At 38.2% G+C, this 20,003-nt stretch overlaps 1 protein-coding gene across 3 annotated transcripts in view; it reads right to left on the minus strand.

Annotated features, from left to right (window-relative positions):
* Positions 1–3,268: 3,268 nt before the first annotated feature.
* The window catches only part of SLC39A8 (solute carrier family 39 member 8), a 74,819-nt gene continuing 58,084 nt past the window's right edge, over positions 3,269–20,003 (minus strand). For all 3 annotated transcript variants that reach the window (XM_041759052.1, XM_041759050.1, XM_041759051.1), the window contains exons 7-9: positions 7,881–8,088; positions 7,504–7,688; positions 3,269–5,033 (exon numbers count right to left, since the gene is read on the minus strand). In XM_041759052.1, the coding sequence (XP_041614986.1) occupies positions 4,884–5,033; positions 7,504–7,688; positions 7,881–8,088 (543 nt within the window). In that variant the 3' untranslated portion in view covers positions 3,269–4,883. The remainder of the gene's footprint in view (positions 5,034–7,503; positions 7,689–7,880; positions 8,089–20,003) is intronic.

A 20,003-nucleotide genomic window follows, 5' to 3' on the forward strand; every position in this document is an offset into this window, starting at 1 on the left:
AAATAACATTTTTGACTCAGCTTTGCTTATGCTAAATAGCTGTGATGATCCAGCTGGAGGATAAATAATTTTTAAATGTTATTTCTGCCAAAATCTGCTAATAGTACTTAGTTTCATAGTTCTAGATATAAGCCTAGTGAGCAGAAGAGTTTTAAACAGAAAGATCAAAGTCCATAGGAAAAGAGTTTTATTTCAGTTTCCTTAGAATTTAGACCATCCTATAAAAAAAACATGGGATGTCTTCAAGGTACAATAGTACTCACAACAGACCAAGACAGAGGGACTATAAAAGGAAGTACAAACATTTATGAACAATACTGTTTGAAGGTAAGACTGGTCAAGTGGGTCAGTATAATTAAAATAGTCAAGGTGGCAAGGAATTAGTCTGAAAGAAATCATGAGAATCCCTAAAAGAAGCAGTTCCCTGAACTGCCCGTGTCAGAACCATCTAGAATAATAAGTTCCCCCAGTGAACCAGACACAAATCTGTGTATACCTGAGAGGGCCACTAGTCTACCCAATTCCATTCTTCACTCCTTCTTAGTAACATAACCCTGATTTTATTGGTGGTAGTGTATCTAGCTAGAAGCAACATTTCCCAGCTTCTCCTGCAAGTTGGTGTGGCCATATGACTAACTCTGACCAGTGAATGTAAGTAGAGATTGGTGTATGTTCTTTCTGAGAAAGCTCCTTTATGGGGAATGAAGAGATGGGTGTGAATTTTTGTTTTCTACCCATTCCTCCCTTCCGCCATGTGGAATTAGATTTTAAGACTGGATTTCTCTAGCAAATATCTAAGAACATGAAGTCATCTTGAACTCAGAAGCCACAAATGACAGAACGGATTCCCAGTGACCAAGAAACTGCCATGCCAGCCAGCCCTGCACTGTTGCAGCAACATTCTTTTGTAAGAAGGAAAGTAAACCTGACATGTTTAGGCGCCTATCATCATATACCACCAAATCCTAAACACAGTGATACTGGCATTTTCTTGGCCTTACCAGATCCCAACAGATGACTTTCATTTTCACTCAACTATAACTATCTCAACAATGCCATCTGGTTGCCAGTGAGAGCAGCATATCATTTGGAAATGTTAAAATATGGGGGGAAATGCACATCTTAAGATTTAACAGAACATGTATTCAGAGTTTTTAATTCATCCTGTTGCCTTGGCTTGCCTGCAGTCTTACTGGTAAACTCATTGCTTATGAGACATAGGGAAGCTGGAAGCCTCCAGCATAGGAAGTTGAATAGCCATGAGAGCATGCCTTGTGCATAGTCATCACAGAAAGGCAGCTAAAGGAAATGCAATCTAACACAGCTATTGCAACCTACAGCTGGGAGAAGGCAAAGTGTCAGTGAGAAAGCAGCTGTAGCAACACCAATGTTAGGGAACTTATTTATTGCAAGGTTAAGAACCTCTTGTCCTCTAATAGACCAAACACAAAGAAAGTCTGGAAATCATGGTAGCCCACTGATAAAAACTAAAGTGAAACCCAAAGGAAGTCAATGCCAATCAGAGCATGGAGAGTAGACCAGCAGTTCTTCCCCTGGCACAGGCCATGGGGAACTAGTTCTGATAACACACTCATGCTAATTATCTGGTAAACTCCTAGTGCTGTTTTGGTTCTTCTCAATTGATTCATTTTTTAAAAAATTTGAGCTCTGGTTAAAGAAACCCTTGTAGACATGGCAGGGTTTACTAAGCATCTCAAGATCATTATAAAATGCCACTGAGGGATGGTTATACAACTGGACTTCTGTGTTGGCTATGCTAAGCAACTGCCATAGAAATGAACGTGCAGGGTGAGACTCACAAACCGAAGAAAAATAAATTATCCTGACTTGGGGTAAAGCAGTGCTATATTGCACACAATGACATACTAGTAAAGGAAAGGAAATAATATTCTTATAAAAGGAGTAAGGATAGTGATGCCTGGGTGGCTCAGTGGTTGAGCGCCTGCCTTTGGCTCAGGTCATGACCCCGGGGTCCTGGGATTGAGTCTGGCATTGGGGTCCCTGCTGGAAGCCTGCTTCTCCCTCTGCCTACATCTCTGCCCCTCTCTCTGTGTCTCTCATGAATAAATAAATAATGAAATCTTTTAAAAAAGGAATAAGGATAAATATTAGAGTTCAAACGAAGTAATTCTGGAAGCTGTGGGTGGATTATTATTGATATGAGAGTTATTTTTTACTAGGTAACATAATAGTCTCTGGAGACTACCTAGGTAAGTTGAAACTGTATTTCTCCACTCTTCTGTACTAGAACTGCTCACCTGTGCCTTTGACCACATGACTGCAGCACTTCCCACTATAGTGGCTCCACATAGATGACCCCAAGCCTGAAGCGGAGCCACCCAGCAGAGCCCAGGCTATATCAGCCGAACCTCACCTGCAGACCCATGAGCACAAGAATAACACATTGTAAGCCTCGGGTCTCGGGGGTGGGGCAGGGGGGGGCGGTCAGCATGGTGATAGGGGCCGGCTATGTCCCCCAAGTCTTTATGCTGAAATCCTAACCCCAAAGATTATGATATTAGGGGAGGGGGGATTCAGAGAAGGTGCTTAAGTCCTTAGGTGGAACCCACATGAATGGGATTAGTGCTTTTAAAAGAGGGTCCAGAGAGTTCCCTTACCCTTCTGCCACAACAAGAAAGATGCTGTCCATGAACTAAATCTGCCAGTGCCTTGATCTTGAACTTCCAGCCTCCCGAACTGTGAGAAACAAATTTCTGTTGTTTATAAGCCCCCCAGTCTGTGGTAGCCTGGACGGATAAAGACAGGGTCTAATTCAATACACAAAAAACTGCCAGCTAAAAAAACAACAAAAACAAAAACAAAAACAAAAAAAAACTCCCAGCTATCAGTAGGCTTTTGTGAAAGTTCAATAATGCAAAAATGAAAGTACATAACACAAAATGTAATGCATTCAAATAATTTTTGGTGTGTCAGAGTTGAATCTTTAAAGTTTCAAATTAAGGAATATTTAACTGGTTTAATGCATGCCTCAGTATATGTCAACTGATTTTTTGAATTGTTATCTAGGATAATTTAAGTATAATCATGGCTTTCCATATCCTACCTTCTACCCACAACCATAACCTCCAATAAGAGGCTATTTTCTTTTTGCCTTTTGCTTTTTGGGCCTTCATGTCCTATCACCTCTGTTTTCCTCATAGTTGAGGGCAATGACCGAAAGATCAACAGGTGGAGAGAGTACTATGAAGCACCCAGAGAGCCCCCACACACAATGATCTACACCGAATGAGGGTTTGTTAAACTATCTTGTTTTAATATCATGTAAATAGTTTCTTAACTCAGACATACAATCTGTGCTTTAAAAGGGTAAAGATTATTTCTTAAGACTGAATGTAAAAAGATTAGATGATAAAAATAGATTCTATGTTTACTGATTAATCTTTACAGTATTTATTTGCTGAATATCTTTGCAATAAACACATCACCAATTTCCTACTTATCTCTTTCCCTGTAATGCCAAATACCTGGAAGTCACTCAAAAAGATACATATTAAAATGAACAACGAAGGACACAATGGATGGCTTCAACGGTGTTTACTATTTGGTCAAAGAAGATTTTTTTTTTTAATTGTCAGTCATAAAGTGAAATCTACATTAACAGATATGTTAAATATTGATCTAAAATGCATTATTGCTGTGTGACACCACTGTATGGTCTGTGAGCAAATGGGATTCCTAAGATCATTGTTGCCCTTTATCCATCACTTTCCTCATTGTCAATCATCTCTCCTGAAGTGACGTGGGAGTGTGAATTGGGGTTAGGATGTTTAATTGCAGACCAACTTTCTATAGCTGCTAACGGAGCAAACAGGCCCTATCACCTAAAATAGGTACAGACATAACCATGGTACGTGGAAATTTTTTCAAGGTATGTCATACAGGAAAAATGTAGATTGAACACAGAAGTCTTTTCTGATTGCTCTCAATCACCCATAAGCAGTGTGTCTTCTAGTTAATCAGCCCTTGATATAGCAGTCCATCTGTTATTTTGCATTTATTTAAAACATCCTCTGCTAAATAATCGTGTTTATTTTTAAAAGTAAATTGCTTAAAATTACATTCATTTTCTTTCTCCAAACCCACGGAGTCTTTCCCTTCATAGGCAGACACATGGTATTCTGAAGCCGAGTGGCCCAGGTGTTATGGTATAATTACAACCTAAGTCATAAAAAAAGCAATTCTGGATTTGTGCAGGATCCACTAGAGCTCCCACTTAGAGATGAAGTATGAGACCAAGTCTGAACTTAGTAGGGCTAACAAAATTTTACTGGTTTCAGAATTCATATTATTTTAGGATGGCTTTTAAAACAATCCTGCAGGTCTCTAACTGGTATATAAAACAAAGAAAAGCTGTGAGCAATCTTTCTTCCCTAGGCTCATTAAGGCCTTGGAATCATTTATATCTGTGTTATATGCATGTCGATTCTCTTCCACATGTTAATGAAAGCACTGGAACAAACTGGCCAAAAGAAAACCACTCTGAAACTGCCTGAGCTTTTGAGCCTGCCACAGAGGTTTAAAGGCTTATACAACCTAGCTGTATTCATCTCTGGGTCTGGGTGTCTAAATGATTGTAGAATGCATGACACATGAAGAAGTGGGTATTGACCAAAGATCTCCTATACCAGCCTTTCTCAGACTGGAACTGAAAACCCTTTGAAGCATTTTTAACAACAAACAATGGCTTACTTCACAGATCTAAAACCAATAATCAGTTTTCTTGACCTACAGTTGAAAATAAAAAATTATCTTTTAACTAAATAGGATCAGCTTAAAAATCCCTTTGGAGATGTTTTTATTTATTAAATGCCTTCATTAAAAACACCATCTTTCATTTGCTGTTACTCCAATTCAATTTCTCCTGCATACAAAGTAATGAGCAGAATGGCTGTGAATCCAGTTAACATTCCAGCATTCTGAATCATGAAGTAAGTAAAATCGGTTTTTCTTCCAGTTATCTTTTCTCTCAGCATATCGTTCATCTCTGGAAACTGGGAAAGAGAGAGAGAGATTGTTAGATAACTGTTGCCATCTGGTGGTAAAATGTAAAACAGTGGCCTAGAGATTTTTTGCAGAGGGGGGTGAGGATTTAATTCAGATGTTTAAGCTTTAGTATAGATAGCATAAAAGGGACATCTAGCCCTATCAGACACTAACAGGAATAAAAGTATGTAAATAGTGTTCCCTAAGAGAGTGAATCAGTGGGATGGGACTTACCTCATTTTATGCCTCCTGTTTTCCTTTGTCCATCTGGGTCTCTCTCTCTCATCCTCCCCTTACTCTCTATGCTCCATCCACACCATTCTTTCAGGACCTCAGATGTACCCACCTACTTTCCCCTGTCACAATCTTCACACCCATCCAAACTGCTATCTGAACTCTTCCCCCTCCAATTTTCCAGTGAGCTACACCCTTGAGGTTTCAGTTTAAATCATACTTTCTAGCAAGGCTTCCCTGAGCCCCTCCTAATTTATAATAAATCCCCCTAATATCATGTCTCACCACATATATTGCTTTTCCTCTTAGCTCACAGATTTTTTTTTACTTGTATTTATTTAGTCATGGTGTGTGACTTTGTTCATTGAATTTCCAGTTTCCTCTCTTTAAGGACAGAATGCCCCACAGATGCAGAGACCGGGGCTCCTTTCCTCACTCCAGTGTCTCAACTGCCTTACAAATTCCAGACCAGGCACAGAAATGTCAATCAATAGTAGCTGATTAAGTAAATTTTTAGAAATCACTATATACTTAATTTCTGTTCTCTTCAATTTGTTTCCTTCTACTTGCCCTACCCCTCACAAAATCTTACAGTTTTTATGTGCTGTTCTAGAATTGAAGGTTATAACAATCTCATTATAGTGAAAGCAATTAAAACTCCAAGTTCTGTACTTAAAATCTACCCTCACTCAGCAAATATACTCTACTAAAAAACTGCATAAGATCTGTAAATGCCAGCTTTTTATTTTTTTTAAAGATTTTATTTATTTATTCATGAGAGACAGACAGAGAGAGAGAGAGAGAGAGGCAGAGACACAGGCAAAGGGAGAAGCAGGCTCCATGCAGGGAGCCCGACATGGCACTCCATCCTGGGTCTCAAGGCCCTGGGCTGAAGGTGGCGCTAAACCGCTGAGCCACCAGGGCTGCCCTATGCCAGCTTTTTAAAACATATTCCAAAATGATTTGCTACATATACAATGGCACATTGTACCAAAGCATTCAAAATGTCTCCAGAATCCAGTCAATCCATGTGCCTGATTTAAGAAACTCATTAGCAGGATAAAGTGAGTGAAAGTTATGAAACTATTCTGAAAAAAAAAACTGCTATAAGGACATAAGCCATCATTTATTAGTATTATTTCCTTAAACTGAACAATTCTAATAGATTCCATTCTTATAACAGAGAAAAGAGTGATGCCCTAGCATAGATACAGTATGAGACATTAGTTCTGTGAAGAAAAATATAAATGCAGTGACAGTGCCAAGAGATGAAGTGCTTGCTCTGATAAGGGCTTGCAAAGAGCTAAGACCAGAGCTAGACAGTTATCATTTGGAGCTAAGAATGCATTTGAAAGAAGTTAACTTATTAAATTATGTATGTAGTACTTATTCAGTTCCAAATGCAATGGAAATGTTCCTTGATTTACATATATGTGGCACATTTTCATTTTGTAGAAAGCTGTCCATGATTCATTTGAAAACGCACAGAAACAGATATTCTCTCTTACACACACACACATATACACAGTGACATAGATAAAGACATAGACACAGCACAGACATAAACATAGATACAAATATATACAAACCCAAGTCAATGTTGTTAGTTCAATTTACCAGCCCTAGTTTAGCCCAAAAGGCTTTCACTGTTCAGAACTTTGAAATAACAGGCCACTAGGGTGGCTCAGTGGGTTAAGTGTCTGCCTTTGGCTCAGGTCATGGTCCCAGCATCCTGGGATCCAGGCCCACTCTGGCTCTCTGCTGGGTGGGGACTCTGCTTCTCCCTCTGCCCCTCCCCCATTCACAGGCACGCGCACACACACTCTTGCTCTCAAATAAATTTTTTATAAAAATTTTAAAGAACTTTGAAATAACAAAATGCTATGTAACAAGTTATCCCTTTCTAGATGTGACATCCTCACAAAAGAGGGGGGAAGGTCCCATGGGGACACACTATAGTAGAATGCAAGGTTTACCTCCCACAAGGCAAAAAACCTATGAAAATATCTCTAATTCAGCAAAAATAAATCATTTCATTTTTTTATCAATAAGATCATAGATCAAAAGATCAGTGAGAATCTACTTTGGAATTACTGTTAGTACAAGAAGAGTTATCTCTTGAACCAGGAATGTTTTAAATTACAACAGAATTTTCACATATGAAAGTGGAAGTTTACCCTTAGCTCATAACACAGATGTTTATTTCTAAATTTTAAATTAAAATAAAATATTAAAATTTCTTACCATATCTGCCAGAGAAATATAGAGGAACATGCCCCCAGCAAGGGCAAATATAATATTTGGAGCAAAATTGTTGCCCACCAAAATGCCAAAAGCTAGCCCAACGTAGCAGGAACATGCCGAAAGGAAATTGAATAACAGAGCTTGCCGAGTGCTCATTCCTGCACTGAGTAGGATCACAAAGTCCCCTAGAAAAAGAAAAAAGTATCAAGTGAATAGTTTTTGCTATTTTTGGATGAGGAAAGACAAGCATCAATGTCCAACAGGGGCTCCTTCATTGTGATGCACCAATGGTATTTTTAAGAGTGTGCTGCCTAAAATGTCTCACTCCACCAAAACCAAGAGTGACTGACTTCTACCGTATGAACAGAGCCTCTTACCTAACTCATGAGGAAATTCTTCACACAGAATTGCTATAGAAGTACTGAGTCCCTGAAGAAGAGACAAGGTGCAGGAAGCCCCAATCGCCAGGCCATCGATGAAATTGTGGAGGGCATCACTGAGCGTAATCATCCAGGCAATTGTCCCTATTTTGGACAGTTTGGGTCCCTTCAAACAGGTACATGAACTTGACTCCATTTTTCCATCCTGTAAAATAAGAGAAAATCAACCAACAAAATAACTTTTTTTTTTTCTTGAGAGTGCCTTTGCTTGAGCTGAGGGGAGGAGCAGAGAGAGAGAATCTCAAGCAGGATCCAGACCCAGATCCTGACATGGGGCTCGATCTCACTACCAGGAAATCACTACCTGAGCAGAAATCAAGAATCCTATGCCAAAACCACTGAACCACCCAGGCACCCCAATAACCGACATTTCTTGAAAATCTAAGAGGTAGACTTTCAATGAATAGATACACAGAAGTAGGAGATATGTATTAAGAAAGACCAATGGTTCCAACAGAGAATCTTTCATAGTGGTTAAGAACTCCTAATTATTTATAACAATAAAACAACAACGAACACAAAAAACAGCAAAAATTTATGGTAGGGAGAAAAGAAATGAATAGGTTGACAGGCTTTGAACAAGCCATTCAAAAGACATTTTACTCTGGTTCCTCTTTAAAAATCCTTTTGATTTATATGAAAAATACTTACTATCACCTTCCTAAAAAGTAACAGATACTACCCTAAGAATCTGATTCATTTGCATACATTAAAATGAAGGAATTTTTTCAAAGACTAAATTTAAAGTCATTTTCCATGTTACAATGTACATGTGAAATCCAAATTTAAAACACAATAACAGGGACACCTGGGTGGCTCAACAGTTGAGTGTCTGCCTTTGGCTCAGGGTGTGATCCCAGGTCTGGGATCGAGTCCCACATCAGGCTCCCTGCGAGGATCCTGCTTCCCCCTTGGCCTATGTCTCTGCCTCTCTCTGTATCTCATAAATCAATCAATCAATCAATCAAGCAAGCAAGCAAGCAAGCACAATGACATAAAGAACATTTACTGTAATCCCTCCTATGTCATCTGAGTAGGTTATCTGGGCCTCAGTTTCTTCAATTATGAAATGAAGATAATGTGCTAAATAATTCATTTATTTTTCAATGACTATTAAGTTTCCATTGTGCTCCAAGTAATGTGTTGGATAATTAAGCTGTAACAATGTGTTCCCTATAAGCTCTAAATTTCCATGATTCTCTTAACAAATTTCATGAACTGTGTTTGGAACAGGCCTGCCTTTGCACTAACACCTCTTTCTATTTTGAAACAATAATAAAAACAGAAAATCCCTTATAAAAATTTAGATTTCCATAAAATTTACAAAATGGTATAAAATCAAATACCAAATGCCAACTAAAGCATTTTCCAGAAACTGTAGAAAAAGATGATAAGATGCAAATTTATTTTTAAGTAGGGAAGCAATTTGCAATTAACTGGAGAACATTTTATTCCTAATTCTCCTCCCCTCGACTCTACCTCAACAGCTAATCAACATATTTATTGAGCATCTGCAATTTGTAAAACACTGTGCTGGATGCTATGGGGAGTGCACAGAAGTGGAAAATACAACTCTATCTTCCAGAAGTATATTTATATTGGAGAAACAAGATGTAAAGTATATGACTGACTATTTTTAAAATGTTCAGTATACATCCGGCCGAGAAGGGCTGCCTTCCAAGCCATCATCTGAGAGGTTTTAGATTTATCCCAATGTCGCTTCAGTTGCTTTGGGGACTGCTCTTTCAGAACTAACTAGATCCTGCAATACATCTTTTCACTGTGTCATTAGTGGCAAATCTTCATCCTTGGGGAATGTTTTTGTTTGTAGACACAGCCAAAAGTCATTTGGAGCCACTAAATTCTTAAATTAACATGGAAGGAGGAGGGATTGTTTCTTGTAGCAGCAGTGGTTGTAGTAGTAGCAGAAAGAGATAAAATAAAGGCATATAGTATCTATCATGTGCAGGCATTGCTCTAAGTACTTGAAATATTTAATTCCTTTGGAACAACTCTGTGAATTAAGGATTATTGTTATCATCATTTTAGAATTGAGGAAACTACAAAATGTTGGTGAACTTACTCAGGGATGAAAAAGGAGTAAGTGGACAATTTTTACTAACTGTTTTCCTACTCTGAATTTATGGGGGTGAGGAGACACTTCTTGTTCGAAATAGGCTCTGAAGGCAATTCACAAGGAGAATACCCCCTTCTCAACACTTGAAGCAATGTTGGAATAAGTGTTCAATTTTCTTTTATTTTAAAGGTAAATCTCAGCAGCATAAGAATTCCATCTGGTCTTCAAATGTGGTGTTTTTACTTTACACTATTAAAGGATGAACTGAGGTAAATTTAAAACTTTAAGAGATTTATTTGAACAAAAATTGATTCAAATTGGGCAGTGTCAAACCGGATGTGGTTAGGACCACTCAATCAACAAAAGCTCAAGGAGAGACTTTCACAGAGAAAAGGCAGAAGCAAAGAAAAAAAATTATTGATTTGCTCTAACTTAAAGCCTAGTTGGCTTTTTGTGACCAATTGTCTTTAGGTTTCAATTTCATAGCCTTGAGACATTTACAGGTTTAGATTTTGGTTTCTTTATATAGGCTGCCAAGGCATTAGAACCACCCCAGCCTAATGGCCTCATTATTTAATTAATTTAACAATTGATACATCTTAAATGGACAACATAATAAACAATCATAATTTAGTTAGGTCATATGGGTGACTTGGGTAAAAGATGCCCCAGAGCCAGAAGCAATAGCTGCCAAAGAAGAAACAAAAGTAGTCATGAGAAAAGCGGTAGAAGAGACCTTGGCTTTGCAAAAACTTACTGCCAAGAGACACTTAATAAGATCATTTGTTTTCGTCTTCCAACTTGGTTTACCTAAACAAATAGCTATAATGTCTTTATTTACTTGTGAGGATTTACGGAAAAGATTAAAAGATCAAATCTTGACTACCTGATATTACATACAGTCTGTATACAAACTCCTTCAATTCTGAAAAAGAAATTAAATTAATACATCAGTCATGATTCTCTTACCTCTAAGTACAGATATTATTAACTATATTTCTTATGCTCTGTAAGTTTATGTGTCAAATGACACTGTTGGATAGGTTAACAGCCATACATTTTTAATACTTTTGTAACAAACATAAGTAGACAGACATTCACAAAAAAGTTGTTTTTAATCTACCTGGTACTGAGCCACTGAGCAAAGAAAACATTAAATTTAAATCCCTCTAGTTAAGTTAGTGAGTATTCTTCTCTCTCCTTTATTTTTGTTTGCTGTTGCCATTGCTTGCTTGCTTGCTTCTGTACACTTGAGGATATTTCTTTTCTTTTTTTTTTTTTTTTTAGGCTATTTCTAACCTCAGCCACGATGAGGCAACTCAATCTAGTGAAAAGAACTTAGGTCTGAAGCCCAGGAGAACATAGTTCTAGCTTGGCTCTGATAGCAACTACTGTATAATCATCAGCAAGGCTCTTAACATCTTAGCCATTCACAAAAAATTAACTCAAAATGGGTCGCAGACCTAAATGCAAAGTTAAAACTATAAAACTCTTTGAAAATAACATAGAAGAAAACGTAGACAACCTTGAATAGGGTGATGAATTTTTAGATACACCAAAAGCACAACACATAAAAGAAATAATTGACAACCTTAACTTCATTAAAATTAAAAACTTCTGCTCTTCCAAAGACAATGTCAACAGAATGAGAAGACAAGCCACAGACTGAGAGAAAATACTTGCAAAAGATACATCTGAGAGAGAACTATTACAATATACAAATAACTCTTTAAACTAAACAATAAGAAAAAAAAAACATGATTTTAAAATGGACCAAAGACCTTACCAGACAATTTACCAAAGAAAATATAGATAGCAAATAAGCATATGAAAAGATGCTCCACAGCATATATCATAGGAAAATATAAATTAAAACAAAAATTAGATACCACTGTATACCTATGAAGATCACCAAAATCTGGAACACTGATAACATCAAATACTAGCAAGGATGTGGAACAACGGGAACTCTCATTCATTACTGATGGGATTGCAGAATGGGACAGCTACTTTGAAAGATAACTAAGTAATTTCATATTAAACTAAACATACTCTTGCCATATGGTCCAACAATCATGTTCCTTGGTATCTCTCAAAGAAGTTAAAAACTTATGTTTAATGGTTCATTAGACATGATGTGCAGCTACTTTGGAAGACAGCTTGGCAGTTTCTTATAAAATTAAGCACACTTTCCAAATGATCCAACAATCATTTTCCTTTGTATCTTTCAAAGAAGTTAAAAACTTATGTCTACAAAAAATCTTGCACACAGATATTTACAGCAGCATTATTCTTAACTGCTAAAACTTGGAAGCAACTAAGATGCCCTTCAGTAGATGAATGAATAGACTGTAGTGTATGTAATATTAACACCTCTCCCCCAAAAAATGAGGTATTAAGTTGTGAAAAGACATAAGGAATCTTAAATGCATAATACTAAGTGAAAGGAGCAAATCTGTAAAGGCTACCTGCTGTATGATTCCAGCTATCTGACAGTATGGAAAAGGCACAACTATGGAGACAATAAGATCAGTGGTTGCCAGGGATTGGGGGAAGAAGAGGGTTGAATCGGCAGAGCATAGAATTTTTAGGGCAGTGAAAATATTCTACATGATACTACATTGATGAATATATGCCATCACACATTTGTCCAAACCCATGGAATATACAACGTCAAGAGTCACCTACCAACTATGGACTTTGGGTGGTTATCATGTGTAAGTGTAGGTTCATCAATTGTAACAAATGTCCTGACCTGACAGGGGATGCTGATAACAGGGAAGGCTATGCATGTGTGGAGGCAGTCTATGGAAAATCTCTATACCTTCTTTTCAATTTTTCTGTGAGCTAAAAACTGTTCTTAAAAAAATAAAGCCCTTAAAAAAAATCACTTTGAATCTAACTTCAAATTCCTTATCTGTAGGATGGAGACTATATTGCTGATTTCATGAGAGAGATTGTTGCGATGATGAAATGAGATTTTTATAAGCCACCAAGTACTCCATGAATGTTTATTACCATCTCCCACAGATCACTTTACCTAACAGTACAGATGAACATGGATTTATTACAGGAAAGAAAACAAAAACTGCCTACAAGTGTGCAAGACAAGAGATTCCTCACATATGATCCTTGAATATATTTAGGAGCACATTGATTAAGATTATTTTTTTAAAAGGGAGAAAAAAAAATCTACCCCTAAAAAAAGAGCTTTAGAAAAGTGAGTGTTCAGAGACTTGTTAACCAAAAAAAAAGAAAGAAAGAAAGAAAGAAAGAAAGAAAGAAAGAAAGAAGAAAGAAAGAAAGAAAGAAAGAAAGAAAGAAAGAAAGGAAAACTCAACAAAAGTGCTTGAGGAGCTTGAGCATAAATATACTCTTGAAGAAAACCATAGAACTTTCAACTACAAGAGTCCGAGGTATATGAAAGCTAAGAGACTAATTAGTGAGAAAGTAAAACCTACTGTGAGAAGTTTGAAATCTGACATGGTAAGTTTATATGAATCAGATAGTTGACTGGGTATGGGAGAAAATGAATTTCAAAGATGTAAAGTAATGTCTTGCATACTCAGCACTTCACAGTTTACAAAGCACTTGTATATGTTAGTGTCCTCATTTTCTTTTGATCTTTACAACATCCTCATGAGTGAAACAGAACAGATACTGGCATCCTTATTTTAAAGATGATGAAAATGACAATCTAAGAATATAAATGGCTTGCTCAAAGTCATATGGGAGCTGTTGGGATTAGGCTACTTAATTATTTACTGAACACCTATTTTATATAGCAGGCAGGAACTGTGCTAAGAACTGAGGACAGAAACATAAATCAGAGACTCTCCATCTTGCTAGAATTCATAATCCAGAAAGGAACAGCCAGGATTCAAACTCCAGACCTGTGATAAATAGCTCTTATCTAACCTTCCAGAATAACTCTCTACTCTCTCACTCTACTGTCCTGAATGAGCCACCTCTGCAGGCTCTTTGTCCTCTAGTTCTCATTTGAGATTGACCACTGGGGATCTCTAGAGGGAGTTCAGAGGAGAAAGGAGGGAGAATTCAAGGTATTGATTTCTTTGATACCCATTTGTGTAGTCATCTAAGGCTGTCCATGACCCTCAGATGAAGGCCACAGCTCATCTCAAGACAACTCTCTTTGCAGATTCTAGTAACTGTTCTCTCCCCTCCACTCTTTTGTGTCCAGGCAGGAGTGGCAAAAACTTGCAATTATTGGTTCCTGTGGTCTTCTTACACCCCACTCACACCTTATACATATATTTTCCTTAAGTTATTCTGAGCATTCCATCTGCTTTCTATTGGGATCCTAAATGATGTAATCATTGGTATTAGAAGTGTCCATAACAAGCAACCCCCCCAAATGGAATTTAATTGGGTTTTTCATATATTTGAAGTATGGGGAAATGGCATATTGGTCACTCATAAGTGGTCTGCAATTTTTAGTAATGCCCAGAACATGAAAAGGCTCTACAAGGTCTGGGCTATGTTTCAAACCTTCCTGTCATTTGGCTCTTATGACCCAGCAGACCCAGTGGAATTAGAAGAGTCTATGGCAGACAGAGATGCTGAAAGAAACCTTCAGCAAGTCCTGATCAGAGAATCACAGTACAAACCCCAAGGTGTTAAAATAAAGCCATTTCCTCTTTTGCCACTAACTATTCCTTTTTTCAAGGCATGCCTTGCTTGTTCCTGGGTCCTTATAGAGACTTATCTTGTGCCCATGGATATTAAGTGGTCATGGGATCATGCCTAACATGAACTGGATGTTATCTGGGCCAGCAAGTCATAAAATCGGCTGTTCACACCAGCATTCCATTATTAAATTATATATAATGAACAGACTCACACCAGCTTTAGAAAACACAAGCAAATCGCAATGGTAGATGATTCAGACTTCCATAGTATCTGAACCTAACGCTTCATTTCTTTTCCCTCAACAACAATAAGGTTTCGTGAGTATTCCCTAAAGCCAGTCAACTGTGGAGACATCAGTAAGTGTGCCAGCTCCAGCTAGCTATACAACCGTACTCACAATGAACTTAAAATACTTAAAGGAACTTAAAGGAAAATTCTCCACATGGGCAGAACTTTTAGGTGTAGTGTAAAAGAAATGACTGAGATATAGATCTACACTAACTGGTGGGTGCGTGCTAAAAAGTTGCCTAGGTCCAATAACCAGGGGAGAAATTGAAGCAGGAATCAAAAACCTCCCAAGACACAAAAGTCCAGGGCCAGATGGCTTCCCTGGGGAATTCTATCAAACGTTTAAAGAAGAAACCATACCTATGCTACTAAAGCAATTCGGAAAGATAGAAAGAGATGGAGTACTTCCAAACTCATTCTATGAGGCCAGCATCACCTTAATTCCAAAACCAGACAAAGACCCCACCAAAAAGGAAAATTATATACCAATATCCCTGATGAACATGGATGCAAAAATTCTCAATAAGATACTAGCCAATAGGATACAACAATACGTTAAGAAGATTATTCACCATGACCAAGTAGGATTTATCCCCAGGACACAAGGCTTGTTCAGCACTCGTAAAACAATCAATGTGATTCATCATATCAGCAAGAGAAAAAAACAAGAAACCATATGATCCTCTCAATAGATGCAGAGAAAGCATTTGACAAAATACAGCATCCATTCCTGATCAAAACTCTTCAGAGTGTACGGATAGAGGGAACATTCCTCAACATCTTAAAAGCCATCTACGAAAAGCCCACAGCAAATATCATTCTCAATGGGGAAGCACTGGGAGCCTTTCCCCTAAGATCAAGAACAAGACAGGGATGTCCACTCTCACCACTTGCTATTCAACATAGTCCTAGAAGTCCTAACCTCAGCAATCTGACAACAAAAAGAAATAAAAGGCATTCAAATTGGCAAAGAAGAAGCCAAACTCTCCCTCTTTGCCGATGACATGATACTTAACATAGAAAACCCAAAAGCCTCCACCCCAAGATTGCTAGAACTCATACAGCAATTTAGCAGTGTGGCAGGATACAAAAATCAATGCCCAGAAGTCAGTGGCATTTCTATACACTAACAATGAGACTGAAGAAAGAGAAATTAAGGAGTCAATCCCATTTACGATTGCACCCAAAAGCATAAGATACTTAGGAATAAACCTAACCAAAAAGGTAAAGGATCTATACCCTAAAAACTACAGAACACTTCTGAAAGAAATTGAGGAAGATACAAAGAGATGGAAAAATATTCCATGCTCATGGATTGGCAGAATTAATATTGTGAAAATGTCAATGTTACCCAGGGCAATTTACACGTTTAATGCAATCCCTATCAAAATACCATGGACTTTCTTCAGATAGTTGGAACAACTTATTTTAAGATTTGTGTGGAATTAGAAAAGACCCCGAACAGCCAGGGGAATATTAAAAAAGAAAACCATAGCTGGGGGCATCACAATGCCAGATTTCAGGTTGTACTACAAAGCTGTGGTCATCAAGACAGTGTGGTACTGGCACAAAAACAGACACATAGATCAATGGAACAGAAGAGAGAATCCAGAAGTCGACCCTCAACTTTATGGTCAACTAATATTCGACAAAGGAGGAAAGACTATCCACTGGAAAAAAGACAGTCTCTTCAATAAATGGTGCTGGGGAAATTGGACATCCACATGCAGAAGAATGAAACTAGACCACTCTCTTGCACCATACACAAAGATAAACTCAAAATGGATGAAAGATCTAAATATGAAACAAGATTCCATCAAAATCCTAGAGGAGAACACAGGCAACACCCTTTTTGAACTTGGCCACAGTAACTTCTTGCAAGATACATCCATGAAGGCAAGAGAAACAAAAGCAAAAATGAACTATTGGGACTTCATCAAGATAAGAAGCTTTTGCACAGCAAAGGATACAGGCAACAAAACTCAAAGACAACCTACAGAATGGGAGAAGATATTTGCAAATGACGCATCAGATAAAGGGCTAGTTTCCAAGATCTATAAAGAACTTATTAAACTCAACAGCAAAGAAACAAACAATCCAATCATGAAATGGGCAAAAGACATGAAGAGAAATCTCACAGAGGAAGACATGGACATGGCCAACAAGCACATGAGGAAATGCTCTGCATCACTTGCCATCAGGGAAATACACATCAAAACCACAATGAAATACCACCTCACACCAGTGAGAATGGGGAAAATTAGCAAGGCAGGAAACCTCAAATGGAGAGGATGTGGAGAAAGGGGAACTCTCCTACACTTTTGGTGGGAATGTGAACTGGTGCAGCCACTCTGGAAAACTGTGTGAAAGTTCCTCAAAGAGTATAAATAGATCTGCCCTATGACCCAGCAATTGCACTGCTGGGGATTTACCCCAAAGATTCAGATGCAATGAAACGCCGGGACACCTGCACCCCGATGTTTCTAGCAGCAATGTCCACAATAGCCAAACTGTGGAAGGAGCCTCGGTGTCCATCGAAAGATGAATGGATAAAGAAGATGTGGTTTATGTATGCAATGGAATATTACTCAGGCATTAGAAACAACAAATGCCCACCATTTGCTTCGATGTGAATGGAACTGGAGGGTATTATGCTGAGTGAAATAAGTCAATCGGAGAAGGACAAACATTATATGGTCTCATTCATTTGGGGAATATAAAAAATAGTGAAAGGGAATAAAGGGGAAAGGAGAAAAAAGAGTGGGAAATATCAGAAAGGGAGACAGAACATGAGAGACTCATAACTCTGGGAAACGAACTAGGGGTGGTGGAAGGGGAGGTGGGTGCGGGGTGGGGGTGACTGGATGACGGGCACTGAGGGGGGCACTTGATGGGATGAACACTGGGTGTTATTCTATATGTTGGCAAATTGAACACCAATAAAAAATAAATTATATTTTTTTTAAAAAGTTGCCTAGGTGGTCAGAAACTTCCAAAAACCAAAATTGGAGATTGGTGGCAAGGATATCTGGATAGAACTATACAGATGGACCTCTTGTGACAGACACAGAAGATGAAGATAATTCTACTCTGTTAAATCCCATTAGAGACTATCACAGAGAATAGTCTCAATAATGAAGTGAACAAGATCTGACTATAAACCTCACTTGGTATCTTTCATCAGTCATCCCAATGTTGATTTAATGGCCCCATAAACAAAGGGGTCAGAATAGGGAGGATAGAGACTATTCACAGCTCAGCATTCTCTTCCTCTAGCCAGGGTGATCTGGCTTACCAGCACCGAAGAAGGTCCAACCCGTCAAAAACCAGGAATGATGCTGAACCCCCCAAAAGGCATCATCACCCAATGGGCAGAAAGGCCCAGCTGGCTACACACAGAGGCAGGGTGATCACATTAATGATTTTCCCCATGATAAGGGGATACTCTTCACTCACAAAGATAGACATATTTAATATACCTTCCCTACTTGTAGTGTTTCTGCTAGCAGCATCATTCACAGATTTATAGTATGCCCAATATATAGCCAAGATAACCCATATAAATTGTCTCCAAACCATTTTGAAGCAAAGCAAGTGAGACGATGGGCTCAATCCTTAGAATTCACAAATCCTATCACCTGCCCCTTCATAGAAGAAACTAGCTTGACATAATTATAGAATGCCCTACTGAAGGCTCAGCTAGGGTATAAGCCAAGAGATAAAACTCTGGAAGGTTGGAGTTCTGCCCATAGGATGTAGATATGTGCCTTACACCACCAGTCAAATATATGAGGCTATCACTGCTGTAAAGGATGCACAGATCCAGGGACCTAGAAGTGGAGGTTAGGGTGGCCCATCTTGTGTTTACACCTAATAACCCACCTGAAGTATTCTTGCTTCCCATCCCCAACACCTTAGACTTGGTGAGTTTGAAGTCCTAACGTCCAAGGAACAATTCTTCCACTAAAAAACAAGGTCATTTTCCAATTCATTGGAAGTGGAGATTACCCCAGGAAATTTAAAGTTCTTTATATCCCTAAACCAATAGGTAGATGAGGGGGTCGCTATATTGCCTAGGAAAATGACACCCAATGAGCAGGAAAACCTGAGTTTCTGCTACAGAATAAAGATAAGAACAATGTCTGGAACTCAGGAAATTCAGTGGGGCATTTCTTAATACTCCCCTCCCAATGATCCTCATCAGGGAACAACAGCAACAACCCAGTGAAGACCCAGACCACCAAGGACTCAGATCTGGCTGGAATGAAGGTCTGGGTCACTTCAATTGGAAAAGGACCTTACCAGTCAAGGTGATGCTAGGCAGTGAGGTAAATATAGAAGTTTTAGTGGAAGGAGGCAGCTATAATTACCAACTTAGGCTTTGAAACCATCTACAGAAGCTAGGATCAGCTACAATTTAAATTTATATTCCTTAATTGCATCTCTTCTTCCTATATCCATCCCCTGGTATTTTATATGAAGAATACCAGTGGTGGCCAACATTTTAGTTCTAGATTGCATATTACTGAATTGCTATCACACAGGGATGATACACCACACAGTAGTTGATTTATGCAGTCTCTGTGATGGGGACATGCATTTTTCACCCAGATGAAGATCACTGTCCCATGTACAGTGTTTTTCTGTACCTCCTAGACTCTAGTAACTTCTTCCTTCCCTTTTCTCTTTGATTATTCATAGTTTGATAAGATTACTCATAGCTCCACTATTCTAAGTCCCAGTTTTACTGCACTTTCCCTAATGGTTTGCTTAACCTTGCTCAAAGTTTTGTAAACTCTCCCTTTCCTATTTATTATTTATCCTTATTTGAATGTGCCACCTTTATCTGTAAAGAACACAACTGATCTAAAACCTAAGCTCTTCCACAGAGAATGCTCACAGACTCTACATATACCATCAAACACATTTTAATGGGAAAAATTATAAAAAGGATTATATAGATAAGAAGATTACAAAAAGGGTTAAATAGATACAAAGATATCATAAAGATTAAGTGCCACACAAATGTAAAATTTTAAGGGTGC

This window comes from Vulpes lagopus, chromosome 6 (assembly GCF_018345385.1).
Source record: "Vulpes lagopus strain Blue_001 chromosome 6, ASM1834538v1, whole genome shotgun sequence".
Lineage (NCBI taxonomy): Eukaryota > Metazoa > Chordata > Mammalia > Carnivora > Canidae > Vulpes > Vulpes lagopus.